This window comes from Setaria italica, chromosome IV, assembly GCF_000263155.2.
Source record: "Setaria italica strain Yugu1 chromosome IV, Setaria_italica_v2.0, whole genome shotgun sequence".
NCBI classification, from domain to species: Eukaryota; Viridiplantae; Streptophyta; class Magnoliopsida; order Poales; family Poaceae; genus Setaria; species Setaria italica.
In genome coordinates, this window is record NC_028453.1 from 18,356,882 (window position 1) to 18,373,837 (window position 16,956).

The following is a 16,956-nucleotide window of genomic DNA, read 5'->3' on the forward strand; positions in this document are numbered from 1 at the left end:
CCCTTTTGTAACTAGTACCTGTAGATGTTTGTGGTACTAGGACATGCACATGATATCTAGATAATATATGTATGCCTATGTCCCTGCTTTTGGTTGTTGCTAATAACATCATACATTACATTGAGCTAACAAGTTTTAATCATGGACAGTTAATCCCTGTGTCCTATTCTTATTTTTTGCTTAAGAAAATAAATGAGGAGCCATGTTCTTTGTAATCTCACTGTTTTGCCAGAGAGAACAAATCTGATACACTGTTTCTTAGAAACATTCTAGAACCAATGTTGGTACATGATGAAAATATATCTTAAACATTCTAGAACCAATGTTGGTACATGATGAAAATATATCTTGTATGCCATCTGGTAGTGTTAGGCTGGTCTGAAATAAAATGACAGGATATAAGCTAGTTGCAGTCAATTCACCTATGTGAACTACAACCCTAGAGACTACAAGTATGGTTCACAAGTTGGAGTTATTATTAGACGGCTATACTCGGGTATGGTCGATATCCGTGATGAGGAAGGCAGACTTGTTGAAAGACGGGCAGCAATGTCATGGCATGATTATTATCTTAAAAAGGATCACGCTGGAGTAACATATGCCAAGCTAGTTAAGTGTCAATTCTGGGTAATGAAAGTAACCATCATGTACCCTTTTTCCTCTCTACTATTTGACTTGAAATACCTGACTTTTCCTCTTTTATGTATGTAGAGAGTTTTCCAGGTAACTCGAGTTGATGTGAGAAAAGCTGGTCGTAAATTGGATGTGTATCTAGTGAAAAGAGTTTCTGATTTGATATATCAAACTCGTTTGGATGCTATTAAGATTTATGAAAATTGCGATGACAATCAAGCACGCACCATACATCTTACAGAAGAAGAACACATAAACAACAGGCTAGAGTGGTGTGCTCAAGATGCTTGGTGCTTTCTGTCAAAGTATTGGGCAAGTAAGAGGTACATGGATAAGCGGAAGGTAGCTCAAGCTTCACGCCTAAAGTCTAAAGATGCTGCTTAGAACAGAGAAGGTCCGAGGCCATTTGGAGAGGCACAATAATTGCTGGTATGAAATCCTTGTTCTTTCGTGGTCTTGTATGAAATCACAATTGTCAAAGATTAAGAAATTCACTTGGTGGTCATGTAGGAATATAAATTTGGCCCTGATAAGGCTGGCACTGTGACCACATATGCTGAAATGAAGTCTAGATTCAAAAAAGTGTACAGCACTGGAATAAGCACGCCCATTCCTAGTCAGAGAGCACAAAAACGTTTGGTATGTATTTCACAAAAGTTCTTTTGGTTTGTTTCTATACTCATGGCTGCACATACACATGGAACTGAAAAATATGGGCGTTTGGTTTGTTCCTATACTCACAGCTAATAAAACTACAGAAAATACATTGTCTGACCCTCATTATAGTTCATTTTAATCATAACAGCCTAAAAGAGAAAGGGAGGCAAGTATCTGCTTTCTTACTACATATAAATGCTCTAGTATTTTGTTTCAGGCTAACTACAGTACAAGAACACAGCTACCTAAGAATTCAAAAGATCTGGATGTACAAGCATTGTATGTCATGGAACATGGAATGGCCCATGGCAGAGTGCCAATAGGTGATGGTTGTGTGGATAAGCAAGCACTTGCAGCAATAGCTAAATCACATCGCTCTTCAGCAAAGCACTGCTACTTATCAAAATATGGTACATGAATATGAGCAGTTGAAGGAGAGGAATGATGCCTTGAAACAAACAAATAAGAAATTGAACGAGAATAATGAGATTCTCATTAAGGAAAATGGTGTTAATCGTGAGCTTATGCTGGTAATAAACATCCCTCACCCATGTAACTACTTATTGATCATATGCATTGATTTCATGTGCTTACACATCCAAATTTTTAGAGAATTTATGAAGATCTTAAGAAGCAACCACCTGCTGATCTAATGAACCATCTAGCAAATCTTGATGCCCGTCATCATCAGGTAAATGTAGTATTTTTCACCAAACCTGAGCCTAGTTTTCCAAAAAAAATAGTTAGTACTCTGAAAAAACCTGAATCCATTGTATACCTCTTTTTACTTGAAGACTAAAACATTTCAAACGTACTTATCTTTTTTAGGTCTCTGCATCATCACATGCTGCCACTCACTCACTTGAAATGCTTAGCAATGCCAATAACATAGTCACTGATGATGATGATGATGACACCAATGAGATGGATGACAGTAACAACTATGATGATGACAATGATATCTGTGATGACTTTGATGAAGATGATGATGGTTGTGATGATTTGAGAGGCAGTGAAGATGACGACATAAGCAGTAGCTATGAAGAAGAGGATGGTTGTGATACCAATGGGGCTAATATCAGTGATAACTGATGCAATGGATATGATTGAAACCTGACCATTGCTAATCTTTTGGCTTATTTTGCTAATCAGCCATCCTTGGTTTAAACACTTGGATGGAGTAAGTATGTGTATATGCTGCAACTTTGTGCTTCTTTTGTTGTTGCAGTAAGTATATAGATGTATGTGCTGAAACTTGTTATATTGGATGACTATGTGCTAGAACTTATCATGTTGAATAAGCTAGTAAGCCTTTTATTGTAATGGTTGGACATTTGGATGGAGTTGGAATATATTGCGATTAGATGCATATATGGATGTATTGGAATTTATTTTATGTGGATTGGCATTTGAAATTTGGTTTTAGATCGTCTTGTTGGGTGATATTCATGACGGTTTCGACTCTCATGAAAATAAAATTTTGTGCTGTTGTCTAATTTTCGTGACGGTTTCAACTCTTAGGAAAACATGTGTTTGTGATGGTCTGAACACCATTTTTGTGGCAGTGTGCTCTCATGAAATAGTATATTTCCTGTGACTTATTGGAACACTCACGAAATATTTTTGTGGCCGTGTGCTCTCACGAAATACTATATTTCCTATGAGCTATTACAACACTCACAAAATTTATTTCATGACGGTGACTCTCACGAAATACAGCAATAAACCGTCATGAAAGTACCAATGCAAACCTGATGGGAGCATCATTTTCGCGAGGGTGGTTCCCGTCATGAAAATAATCCATGGCGGTGAACTCTCACGAAAATGGTATTTTCGTGTGTCTATTATCATGAGAGTGAATGCGTGACGGTCCACCCTCACGCATTATTTTCGTGAGAGTAAAACTATATTTCGTGACATTTTTTCACTCTCGTGAAATATCCGTTTTCTGGTAGTGTGTAATCAACCTCCATCGGCTCTTCCTTTATTATCTCCATCGTGCTCCAGGCTCTGGTGTATGCTCTTGCATGTATCTTAATTTTAGCCAAAGGAAGTAAGTTGTACGGCCCCATTTGGGAGGGCTTCAGCTTCGGCTTCTCCATCGGCTGAAGCTGGAGCCCTACCAAATGATGAGATGGCGAACGGCTTCGGCAGAGAAGCTTCGCGAATCGTGCTGACTGAAGCCATTTGACGGGGAGGGAGCCAAAAAAGTGGCTCCCCGCGGCTTCTCGTCATGTCTTGACATCCATGTCCCTGGAAGAAGAGGTGGGGGAGGGAGACGGAGAGCAACGACAGCTCAGGGAGGTGGCCGGTGGGCGCGCGGTTGCGGGCGATGGCGCAGCACGAGTAGAGGTCTGCGGCAGCGTGGGTGAGGCGGCCGCGGCGGCGTGGGTGACGGTGCCGTGCGAGCAGAGGACCGCGGTGGCGCTAGCGAGGCAGCGGCGCAAGCAGAGGGCCACGGCGGCGCCGGCAAGGCAGCCGTGCAAGCCTTGCTGCAACAGCGTGGGCATAGGGAGGGTGGAGGCGACAGAGAAGTGATAAGGCAGAGAATGGATAAAGGAGAGAGAATGGGCAGTAAAGAGAAAAAAGAATGGGAAGGGAAAATAAAAATAAAAGAAGAAAAAGAGAAAAGAAAAAAGAAAAAAATATTATGGACATTTCACCTTTCTATCCATTTTAAACACCTAGCAGAAGCCGTTTTACCAAACGTTTTTCCAACCTGACCAGCCATAGCCAAAAAAAAAAAAACTATTTCACTAGAGAAGCCACAGCATGAGCCGAAACAGCCACAGTCACAACCCTGCCAAATGAGTCCACATATGCATGCAGCTTTTGTCCACCTGGAGGAATAAAATACTGGCCACTCTTGGTCGGACGGCCATCGGGCATGAAAATTAAACTTCCATCGACCAGTCCTTCTGCAGCTTTGGAGGTGTCGTGTATTGGCTCATAGATAATGCCGACCCTGATCCTGTTGCCATATATTATGTGTAATCCCCATCACTCCTCCATCACCAGAGCTACTGCACCCTGAGCTCTGGAACTACGCCCCGATCGTCGTCAGCCTGGAACAGGATCTCCTCGAATCGGCTGTGCAGCTCCGCACACCGGCAGCCGCGGCGCACCATCGCCGACATGTAGTCATCGAGTGATGATCCGTCGAGGTGTTGGACCGACAGTTCTTGAAGGAGGGAGCCCTTGGCATCGGCGCATCCATGACACCGTCAGTGGCGCTGTCACCATCGTTGTCATCCATGTCGGGGTCCGGCCTCCAATGCGGTAACAGCACGCTGACCTCGCCGTCAATCATCTTGGTGATGTGAGTCACCTTGTGGTCCGTGATGCCCAGCTCTGTCACCAACTCCGTGGCCAGGTGCCGTGTCCGCATCGTTGTCGAAGGAGAAGTATACGGATCAGCAACTAAGTAGTCGTGGGAACCTGGAATGAGTACTAGTGGCCGATGTATGATTCATGTCTTTCAATCGGCCCAACTCCAGCACTAATGACCAATCAGTTGATGAGTTGATAGTTTGTAGTGCGAGCTAGCACTCATCAAAGGTCACCACTCCTTTAGGTCCAACAGCGTGTAGAGCACCCCAAATAGAATCTTATCAATTAAGTTGAGCTAAACAACAATTATGTCTAGTTGAAGCTTGTAATAATAAATCTGCAACACCCGACCAATCCAGAGAGGTTGCAAAGCTAGGCTCCAGTTGATGAAGTCCTGAAGAGTCTACTCGTTTCAAGAGGCTAACTATCCAGACACTCGAGTACTTGCTCTCCACAGAAAGGGGTTGCATCCCAGAAGTACTCTACACTGTGTATCTGAAGAGCCTCACAAGAGTAGCCTTGTGCGCAGACAATCACAACTACCGCACGAGCAAATATTAGGGTAGTTCGGGAGGTGCACTAAAACAAACAAGTCGATAAGCAATGCCAAATTGCGACAAGACTTCAAATAATTTATATTTTATTTCATGACATATTTATTTTACAAGGATTTCATGTTTTTACTAACAATTACTCAAAGTCTATCTGACCGGCTACCTCCTTAGCAATAGAAGCCACCTCTTGCAGGTACTGTTGGAACTTCTCATCAGAGCAGTCTTCGGCAATCCCTTCCGCAATAGGAGCCAAGTCAGCTTGTAGGTAGAAAGACTTCACCATGGCCAATAGCTACTTCGAGACGGGCTCTGCCATCTTCTAGATATAGCCGGTGATCCTCTCAAGCACATCCTTGAGTACCTCCGCCAAGGGGTGGGGCTCCACGCCTTCTGCCAGGGGTTCCACCATATCGGCGATGAGCTGAGCGGTTTCAGTTAGCTCCTTCAGAGCAAGTTTTGTTGCCACCAACTCAGCCTCATGCTCTCGGAGGATCATCATGATATTCACTAGGTCAACTTCTCCATCAGTGCGCAACTTTCGCTCTTTCTCCAGCTTGTGCTCCGGAGTCTCGTACAGAGTGGACAACTTATCATATTGATCCATCACTCTGTAATACGAGTTCTGCTAGTTTGTGACGCGGCCCTAGAGATCTTCTTTCTCTTTGGTGAGCGCTACAACAACAACACAAAGAGCAAGTCAGATTCATCAAAGTACAAATTGGTACTCGAAGACCAGCGAGGGGTGACAACTTACCTTCCAATCAATTCTTCAATGCCTTGTTGCACTTTCGTAGGTGGTCCTTCCCTTCCGTGGCTTTCTGAACAAGATTCTAGTACTCAGTAGCCTAGCCATCGTACTTCATGAGTAGCCAAGAAGATTACTGTTTCTCTTTGGCTAGCTCCTATTCAAGCGCTTGAGCCCGCATGATGGTGTCTCCATAGCCTTGGATCATCTCTGATTTTCGGTGGGAGCGCTCGATCAGTTTCTGCAGAAATAGAGCAAGTACTCATATAAGTAAAGAGTACTGATTTTAAGATGAAGACAATCACAGAAGAGAAACTTACCACTGTGGACCCGCCTACACGGCGGTGTATCTCCATGACCATGGCCTCCATCTCCACGGTGGTCAGAGGGTCAGCAAGCAGCTGGATCTTCTCTAGGTCCACACCTTCAGCTATCCACGGTTCCTCGTGCTCTTCGACGGTTGGCGCACCTAGAGGAACCAATGCTCGACTTATTGAGGGACCAGCTTCTGAACATGAGAAGGTGGCCACACCACTGCTAGTAGACGGCCCCACCTCAGACGGCGGACTAACGGCCAGCACTAGGGATGGCAACAGGGCGGGTTGGGGTCGGGTGGAGCAATCGTGGACCCGTCTCAAAACCCGAGAATAAAACCCTCCCCGAACCCGAACCTCATTTCAGGTGATAACTTGCACCCGCCCCCGAAACCCGAGCAACAGTGACAGAACTCGAGCCGACGCGGGGCGCGAGCGGTGGGGCGCTCTCGAGCGAGGGGGCGACGGGCGTGGGTGGCCGGTGGTGGGGCGAGGGGGCCGAAATGTACACTTTGAGGCCTCGTGGGTCACCTGTGGGAGGAAGTATAAACCCGCCCCTGCCCCGCTCAATTTCAGGTCCCCGAACCCGCAAACCCACGGGGGAAAACAGACCCGCCCCCAACCCCATCGGGTTTAAAACCCGTGGGTTTCGGGTCCAAACCCGCCCGACTGCCATTCCTAGCCAGCACTTGCAGAGCCCCGGCAACTTCAACTTCAACTTCTGGCTTGGGGGCTACAAGCGTAGCCTCAACTCCAGCAGTAGTCGCCACCTCTGCCTCGGTCTCCACCTCCGACTCGAGGGCTACCAACGTCGCTACCACTGAAGAAGTAGTCGCCGCAACGGGCTCGGCCACTGGCAGCTCGAGGGCTGGTACTACAACAACATTAAGTGATGCAATAACATCGTGCATGAGTGCAGCGACAAGGGATACAACACCTGGAGTGACTTCAGGTGTAGACTGCTCCTCTAGCGGTGGAATTGCAAGCTCCAGGATGAGATCTTGGGCTGAGCGGCTGCTACCATCAGCCCCAGATTTCGAGCTTGGGCCCCCAATGTCCACGCTGGCATATTTTCTAAAAAAGACAAGTGTCAAAGCACGTTGCACGGCAAAATCAAGTCACAATCAGTACTCGGGTACTTACTTTGTGGATCGCCTTATCTTCAAGGAGGACTCTGCCCCCAGACGCAGGGACTTGATTGTGAGCAACGGCTTCTTTGGCGCGGCTTGTTGGATTGCAGCTTGATCCTCGCTAGCCTTGGCTGCCGTCTCCACCCCTTGAGTAGTCTACGCCGTGAAGGGGTTGACCCTAGCTACAGGAGGCTTCTCGTAATCCTCCAGCTTGATGACTTCCTTAATTGTCGGCAGCTCCTATTGCACGCCTTCCGTAGTCGTCTTTTTCGCATCTGTCTCCTCCTCGACTACCTGCAATTCATCCATGTCAGAATCAAGGTAGGCATGGCAGTAAGGAAAACAACTTACGAGTACTCGATCCTTAGGATCTTGTCCTTCTTCGAATGGGATTACCAGAGCGGGGACTTCATCAGCAGTAGGCAGTTTCTTCACTGCTCTCTTGACAGTGACAGTGTGCTTCCTATTCAGGGGTGGCGCCAATCTAGCCTCCATGTCATCTTCGGCTTCATGCTTCCAAGTCTTGGAGGAAGATCCTGCCTTGTCTGACGAACGAGGCTTGACAACTAACTTCTCAGCAGCCTCTAAATTAGAGCTGCTGAAGGAGGAAAAACACTTCGATTCCTCTTCCTCCTCTTCAATCGCCTTCTGTAGATCCGCAGTGGTATGTACACGCGGAGCGACGTCTGAGCCATCCGATCCGGGTGGAGGAGAAGCGGAGCAAAACAAGTGAAGTTCTTCCTGCAACAGAAGACAAGTCAGCAAATTGACAAGTGCAAAAATTAGTACTCGGGGTTGCAGGCCATGGGTACTTACACTATTTGGCGGGTTGGCGGTGTAGTGTTCTCGCACGATCATCGGGATCACCCTGGCATGCTTGAAGAGGCACCTCAATCGCACCATCACCTCATCCACGGACAAGTCTTCAAACGTCATCCAAGATGGGTCATTGGGACTTGAGTAATCGTATCCCCAGGTACAGGCAACTGCAATGGTTGGATCCGCCTCCTCATGAAGCTGAAGGCTACGCCGATGACGGTCAACCCTTCCTTCTTGAGTACCGCGATCTTCTCTAGAAGTTCGGGTAGTTGAAAGCTATCTGCATGGCTTGGCTCGTCCAACCAGCAATTATTCTAGACTGGGCAGTGGCCGGTCACCTTGGGAAGTCGAGGCTGGTGATTTTCAACATAGAACCACCTCCCTTTCCAGCTAGAGTGGGAGTCTATCAGCTCATAATCCAAGTATAAGCCCTTAACTTGCTCCCGCAGTTGGATTTCTACCCCCTCCCCCAACTACTTCTGTGTGGTTCATCCTGGGTTAGGGCTTCACTCTAAAGAACTTGCGGAACAATTGGAAGTGTGGCTGAATCCCAAGGAAAGCCTCGTGCAAGTGCACAAAGATGGCTACATGCAGAATTGAGTTGGGGTTGAGGTGGACTAACTCCAACCTATAGTAATTCAGCAATCCGTGGAAGAAATCAGATGTGGTCAGAGCCAAAGCTCGCTCGATGAAGTGCGAGAAGATCAATGTCTCGTAGGTGCAGTTCTCCATCGGCCAGGGGTTGCCAACGGCGGCCCTCCAGTTGATGAAGTCTTGCTCCTGGAGAAGGTTGGCATCCACTGATGCCTGGATGTCTGCCTCTTTCATCACGGACTTCTTCCAGGCACACGCTTGATTCGGTGGCGCTGAGTGGTCAGTCTTTCCATACTTCGGCGCTGGCAATTGGATCTCCTTTCCTTCTTCGTAGCCTTCCGCTTCTTGCTCTCTGCCCCTTACTGGAGGTCACCTTCTTCCCCATTCGTGTTGCCACAAGGGTCTTCTTGCGCATACGCTCGGGGGCTAAGCGGTGGGGGAGGGTGGCGCTCGAGCTCAAGGATCGCAAGCGGCAGTGCTAGGGCTATAGTGTGGAAAATGAATGGGCAAATGGCTCAGGTGAAACAGAAGGGTTGAATTCCTCCGTTATTTATAACCGTAGCACAGTTAAAATAGAGGCAAAATTAAAGGGAATATTCCTTTTTAAATGCCCAAAGTTATCGCTGGATAGTTTCCAATTTTTTGGAAGAGATAAGGATACTATTGGCGAATAGTCACGTTGACCGGTGGTTGACCCTTATACCCAAATTAGTCGTATCATCGACTAAAAAGTTTTTTCTTTGGGTTTTAAGAAAAAAGAGATATAAAATTACAAGATTGACCATCAGCCAGATTCTTCGATTCAACCTAAGGCTCGAGGGCTACTCCATATGGAGTGCGATTTCCATCGCACTTCCATATAAGATTCAAGACCAAGTTAAGTGAGGCTTGAGCACATTCTAGCTGCATGGCAGTACTCGAGTATGTTTGAAGCCTCAATTCGATGGAATACTCAAAGAGCACCACAAACTAGTCGGAGACGTCTACAGAAGTACTTAGGACTGCTGTATTTGACTAAAAAGTACTCGGAGGTTTGTCTTCCATACATCTATGGGCCCAACAGAAGGTTTGGACAGTCCTAAATATGGGGATGTACACCGAGCGTGTCATATATGGAGACTACGGTGCAGGGCGGCGTGGTCTACGTGGAGGACAAGAACTAGTCGAGGATTAGGAAACTACTCGTAACCACTAGAGTAGGACTATTTAGTCGAATTCGACTAGTATTCTTGTAAATAAACGATATGTAACCCTACCGCCGGCAATATAAGACGGGCAGAGATCTCCTCCTAACAAGTTCAATCCAATACAATACAACCAACACATAGGACGTATGGTATTACACGACATAAGTAGCCCAAATCTATCTAAATCGTGTGTTGAAGCTCACTTTCGAGTTCCTAATCTCGGCGAGCCCCACGTATAAAACACTACCAAGCGGTACCCCCTCGATAGGTTGCCGGGTCTAAACACCGATACTTTCTCCATTGCCATGCTAATTGATAACACAAACAAGCATATAAGATGTGTGCTACGACAATTGATCGAACACATATTTAATGATTTCAAATTTTCGATGAATCCCTTATTTGTAACCCATGCTAATTGGAGCAAATTAACAATTATTTGTTTTAGTGCTAAAAAAGTATCTCTATGTTTACTTATATTGTATTGGATTGTACAAATATTCATATGTTGTTATGTAATTTTCTTCTAAGACCATTGTCTACATAAAAATGTTCCTCTGGACCGTTAGTGCGCAAGTCAAATTTTGAGCCATAGCGCTCAACATTTAATCGGCAATTGGATAAGCTCAAACACGATGAAGTTTGTATGTGGGATTCCACCCTAGGTGGGTTAGTAAACTAACGCCTAAATCGACTGCTAGAGTAACACTACTACTTGACCCCCTTATGCTGAAATCCTAGCTACACCCCTGAGTGCTTGTCTCCCCCGTTCCCGATCATCTTCATGCATAGCTGCTGTTCGGGTGCTCGCCTTCCGTTCGAGCGGAGCGAAGTCAAAGCCGTAGCAAGCAGCGCCAACGCTTTATGAGAGAGCCGAAGCCAGCTGCAGGATCAGCATGTTGGAGGCGCACAAATCGTGAGAGAACGACAGGGCGCCGTGGCGGCGAGACCGGAGTCACCGGACGTGGGCGTGCTTCGGGGCTCGGGGGACACGCGACGGCGACTGGGCGAGGAAAAAGACTTTGGTACCAGCCGGAGCTCTGCCTGCGGCGCCAGCGCGCGAGCAACCCCGGCGAGCAAAAGGCGAAGCGATGATAGATGGATTGTTGTTAGTACAGTGGTAAATTCCAGATAGCTGACGTTTAGGCAACATTAGATGAAACTTTGGCTACCAATAAAATTGAAAGTATATATTTAGGATGGATACTTTCGTAGACAGAATCGGATAATTTTAAAAACGTCGACTATTTGACCGAGGGAGTATTTTAAAAGGATTTAAACACAAACATTCACTGGAACTCAAAACATATATGCCTTTCCGGTGAAAAAAATGCTTTATAAACAGAAGGGATAGCACCAAACCAACACAGATGTTCCAGCCGAGACTAACCACAGAACGTCTGGTACGATGACAGGAAATAAAGCTATAGCTCACCCGAGTGATTTAAGTCTCTGAGAACATTACAGCAAAGGCATCCCTTATTTATTTCCGATGGCCGACAGATCTCTGAGAACATTACTACTCATACAGCAACGGAACAACGGTTTCTTCCTTGCAATCTCTTCAGGAAAAGAGAAATATCACTGATATTGGCTGGCGAGCTGGCCTTCCTTGACGATGTAGTTCTGCACGGGGAAGTCTTCGCCCTTGAAGTACCTGTCCAGCATGTCCTTCACACCCTCTGCGTATCGCAGCTGCACCAATTGTTTCTTCAGTGTTAATCATTCCAGATATGGCCAGAAAGCATGTGTGACAGTAGATAGAAAACAGAGTGGTGCATAACTGCATATAGTCTATGGTTCTATATGGTGCGCGTGCACTGAACTTGTCATCAACGTGAACGTAGGTAGCCAGAATATTAAACCTGAATCTTACAATCTTATGGCCTCAACTTGTCACCAGCAGAAATGGTCAGATGCATGTGTGGCAACTCTGCTTTAGTTAGATATATCATAATTTAACTCGAGTTCTCAGTATGATTTATTCTAGTAATCCTTAACATGATTGCCATTCTAACAAGAAAATTTGGCACCAGTACTCATGAATTCTGAGTGCTGGCTGCCTTGCTTTCGGTGACAATGTGCATTGTTTTTAACGTATCACAATGAAATATGAGCAACAGGGGAGTTATTTGCCCGCTCAAATGGCTAAACGAATGACATACAAATTAGTTATAGCTTATGGTAGGACATGATCACATCACACCATGAGAAGTTGCAATGGTGCTACCTTACTAAGCTAATGCAAGAGAAACTGATACCAAGTTCCTACGAGGTATTAGAGTTTAGATTCAGGTAGTAAAGAAAACTCGGAAGCTGACCTGAGCATCAATTGTAGTCCCAGAGATGTGAGGGGTCATGGCATGGTTCGGCATGTAGCGCCAGGGGTGATCCTTTGGTGCCGGCTGGGGGAACCACACATCACCACCGTACCCTGATAAATGGGAATGAGATGCTCCATGTTAGAGTACATACTGGTCAATACAGGAATATAGGTTACACTGTTTCCCTATTCGTCAAATAAAATGCAGTAATGGTATGTCAAGAGTAATGACTCTGATTTGTATCCAACAAAACAATGTCACAGAAAGAATACTCAAATAGGAGCAGAGTGCTTATGGTAGTACCTCGGTAAATTTTTAAAATTAAATATAAAAAATCACACCATTGCCTCAGATTAGTTTTAATACTGAATTCACAAAATGTGAAGCATGACAAGCTTAATGAAAATTATATACTTCATGGACCCCATCAGTAGAATCAGGCCAACTTATGAAAGAACACTGGTATGTAAAAAGCTAAAGAAATAAATGAATGGACGTAAGTACCAGCAATGTGACCACTGGAACAAGCGTCTGCAACTGCCTGAGTATCCATGATTGCACCTCGAGCATTATTCACTATTATTACACCTTTCTTCACCTTTGCAATCCTCTCTTTGTTAAACATGCCTCTGAACGAACGAGCAACCAAAATTCAGGAAAGTCATATGTATAAAGATTTTGGAAAGGACAAGTACATGATGAACACAAACCTTGTTTTCTCGGTGAGAGGTGTGTTGATCACAATAACATCACACTTTGGAAGCATAGCATCCAGGTCCTCTTCAAACTTGGCCCCAATTTCTTTCTCAAGCTCTGGGTCGATCTTTAGTCTGTCATGGTAAAGCAGGTTGCAGTTGAAGGGCTTAAGACGCTGAAGCAAGAGCCTGCCGATACGACCGGCCCCGACAGTTCCAACAGTTTTTCCTTCAAGATCATAAGCTCTGTGGGCAATGCCTGCGACGTTCCACTCACCCTGAACCACCTGTTGATACCCAGGCAAGAAGTTCCTGAGCAGAATGAGAATGCGCAAGAGCTCATCTTCTGCCACAGAGACGGTGTTACTTCCAGTAACCTCTGCCACAGTTAAGCCTGCAGCAGCGGCTGCTGGCAAATCAATATGATCAGAGCCGATTCCAGCCGTGAGAAGAAGCTCAAGGTTCTTTGCCTTCTTAATCCTCTCTGCAGTAACATAAGCTGGGTGGAACGGGGTGGTAATCAGGACATGCATGTCTTCAATGTGCTTCTCCAGTTCTGGAACAAGAACAATAAACATTTAGTGAAAATAAGCACGAGTCCCACGAAAACAGCACTTTTATAATACAAAAATAATGTATAGTAGTTTTGTCATTGATTAGAGGAGGTAATTCTAGGACTCGAAGCCCCAAACCATGGGGGGGTGGGTAGGTTATAAATAACCTGTGCAAGGGCCCACCACCAAGCCACTGGTGGCTGGCCTGTGTCCCTCAGGGCAGCCACGATGTAGAGAAAAAGTGGTCTTTATAAGCCTACATGGCCTGGCTCACCATTGTGCAAGTACCTTATATGTAGCCATTATCATATAGCCCAACCATAAGAATAAAATAACATAATATCTCTCTCCTCTTCCCTTTCTCTATGTGGCTGATTGGCTGGATAAATTTTTTATGTGCTAATGGACCCTGCTTACAACCCATCCATGGCTCACCATTACATAACAACAGTCAGAACTACAAATCTATGTAAAAAATAGTTGTATACCATCATCTTAGTAAACTAAAGCATACAAAAGTGTTCAGGTTAAATATGCAGGTGTAAGCCAGTATGACAAGCTTAAAGCTAATTCCAGCGTAATTCCTGAATTGCGTGAAAAGTTGGATAAGCTAGAGGTTACTGCTACTTATCAGCCATCAATCATTTAATCAAACAAATGGCTGAACCAAATAAAGAAAACAATTTCTCCCTCTGCCATGAGCCATGGAAATTGGAACAGATGAAAGATCGCTGCTCTATAAATATTAAAAAAGAAGAGCAGTCATCGTTGGCATCATATTGCATATATGCATTGGGTAACGACCTAAACAGTAGTGATTTTCATGTAAAGAAGGCACCATACATGGACTATGAATGCTTCTATGACACTATATCAGGATTTTACGAGTCAAGAAGTACTGTAGACTTGAGAACAAAAGAAGGAAACAACAATAACAACAACAACAGTAGCACCGATCCTTGGAGGCTACTGACCACAGTTGGGGCCCTCCTTGTCATCGGTGACAATGTAGTGATGGCCCTGCGATTCGAGCCAGTTGCGGATGCCGAGTGCTCCCTCCACGCATCCGACGAAGTTGGGGTTCTTGTCGGCGTACTCGCCGGCCTTGTAGAACACCCCCACGATCTTCTTGCTGCCTGCAGATGTCTGCGGAACAGAGGGAGAAGCCAATAAGTGGACAGTCTCTAGAGTTTGTCTCATAGATAGATCGGATTGCTTCAGCATCCAAAATTCACGGCAGAAAAAAAATCCGATGGGAACGACTCTCTGTTAAATTTCACATAGGAGGATGAACAAAGAATTTCACTGAAGGCGTGAAAATCGACGGTTTTTGGAATTCTCCCACCCAGATAATCACACACACCGAGCTAAAGCAGAAGAATCGCAAGCGAAATTTTCTGAAAGGCTCGGCTAGGGAACCACGATGGATCAACAGCCAAGCGAGGATTCCGCAGCGAGAAAAGCGGGGCACAGAAACGAACGCAACGATAGAGGGGAAGGGGAGGGTGGAAGGATTGGAATCATTACGTGCGCGGCCCTTGAGCCGATCGCCCGGTCGACCAGCTGCCTCGCGGCCGCCCTCCACATCGCCATGGATCCGCGGAAGGAGAGGGGGAGGAACCACGCGGCGGAGCGGTGGGGAGGAGAGTGTCGACGGCTGATAGACGAGGAAGAAGAGCAGGGGAGTATCGAGTGGACTGCGCGTACGGGTGGAGATAAAGGCCAGCCCGGGCGGGCGACGGCTAGTGGGCCCCGCCAGCCAGCCGTCACGGGAAAGGTGGCCCGCCCTGCGGCGGTCCACGTGTGCGGCGGGTGGGCGAGGGTGACTGCACACCGGAGCGATGGTCCCGGCCGGAAACGTGGACGGGGACGGAGGTCTCCGTTATTTTCTGTATGACAGCCGGGTCCAGTATCCAAGTGGGTCTACTCATCTGTGACCGTACGCGGAGATAGTCAATTTAGGTTCGGTACGTGTTTCTCGGGTTCTGGCTTCAGGATAATCATTAGACCAGCTTACTGGTTACCAATTTTGGCGAGTCTATCGTCACAAAAGAGGAGCAGCGTGAAACGGCGCCGCCACCTGGGTGCAGGGAAGGTAGCGAATGCACGAAGCACGCCGTCCATGGACAGGTAGTTGGCTAAGGGCGTCGTGAAGACTGACAATCCGGAAACTTTCGTATAATCGTATTACTACAAGTACAACTGAGGTGCAGCCATCAAAATCTCCATATACTTACCAAAAAAAACTCTAAACACGATTCGGTCCTCGTCCCTGAGACCATCTATTTGCTCCTCCCCACGTCGACTTGTGGGTGTTTTTTCCCGCTCCGTGCGAGCCGTGCATCCCGCGCAACACGCTACAACATAGCATACTCGTTCAATCTTGAAAAAAATATGAAATTATATACATGTCATGACTGTTAGCCGTAAGCAACTTCTTTTATGTTACCAATTCTCCATCTTTTACCACAAATACAACTTGGAAAGCAAACCATCATTGTCTTTGACATGCATAATCTGATCAAGTCGGCAGGACACACATGTTTAGTTAGACATATATATATATATATATATATATATATATATATATATATATATGAACCTCCCAAAAAGGTATAATTTTTGAAATTCTATTGCATGTACATTAGTGAAGAAAAAAGAGAAGATAATGTACCACAGCAGCAGCCGATATTTGCGTAGGAAGAGGATCCGGCCATGGGCCGCTTGCACACAATTTTGACATCCCTGGGCTTGTCATCGTGCACGGGCCACGCGCCCATCGCCATTGATGCACGTCGTTGTCTTGGCACAATAACCGCATGATATGACCCATCCAGCCATCTCTTGACGTCTATGACTACTAGCATCCTCACCTATCTCTCATCACCCCACCACCTCACCGGCCACCATCGCCACCACCAGTCGTGCATGTTCCTGCATCCCTTCCTTTTTAAGCTTCCGATTGTGGATCCTCACTAAGCAACCCTTCCTCCTTTCATAGTTGCATTGCAACATCATCCACACAATCCCTCATCAAATCGGACAATGTCTAGAAGTGGCGAATGTGGGTTTGTTATCATGGTGGTGATTGGAGATGTCTAGATCTAGTGGAATCCTTTAGTTGGTTAGAGTGTGTGGTACTGCATCGACACTACAGTGATGGGTCCCATATCGCGACGACCTTCTTGAAACAGTGCGGTTTACTTCCCCTCTTGGCTTCTAATGACGTCGAGCCACAACTAACTTCCTAGTAATTACATATGCACAGCCTAAGGACCATGACGACATGTTTCAATGAAACTCTATGCTAAATAATTCAAGCTCCCTTTCATAACGAGAGCCCCACAAGTTCATTTTAGGTCCTAAAATTCAATGAGTATGAAAACAAGGACAACAACCCTAGTTTTGCTTTTGATTTTC

At 45.9% G+C, this 16,956-nt stretch overlaps 1 protein-coding gene across 1 annotated transcript; it reads right to left on the reverse strand.

The window, feature by feature from the left end:
• Positions 1 to 11,257: 11,257 nt before the first annotated feature.
• Positions 11,258 to 15,230, reverse strand: LOC101767583 (formate dehydrogenase 1, mitochondrial). Its single transcript, XM_004965326.4, has 6 exons — positions 15,064 to 15,230; positions 14,511 to 14,682; positions 12,998 to 13,538; positions 12,792 to 12,916; positions 12,285 to 12,397; positions 11,258 to 11,658 (listed from the first exon to the last, which is right to left on the reverse strand). Exons 1-6 carry the CDS (start codon positions 15,127 to 15,129, stop codon positions 11,545 to 11,547), a joined length of 1,131 nt encoding a protein of 376 aa, XP_004965383.1. The 5' UTR covers positions 15,130 to 15,230; the 3' UTR covers positions 11,258 to 11,544.
• Between the last annotated feature and the right edge of the window lie 1,726 nt (positions 15,231 to 16,956).

Coding starts and splice junctions, on each gene's coding strand:
- LOC101767583 (XM_004965326.4), bottom strand. CDS start 15,129: ATGGCGATGTGGAGGGCGGCCGCGAGGCAGCTGGTCGACCGGGCGATC. Junction 13,539..14,510: donor CAAGGAGGGCCCCAACTGTG/GTCAGTAGCCTC, acceptor TTCTTGTTCCAG/AACTGGAGAAGCACATTGAA. Junction 12,398..12,791: donor TTCCAGTGGTCACATTGCTG/GTACTTACGTCC, acceptor CCCATTTATCAG/GGTACGGTGGTGATGTGTGG.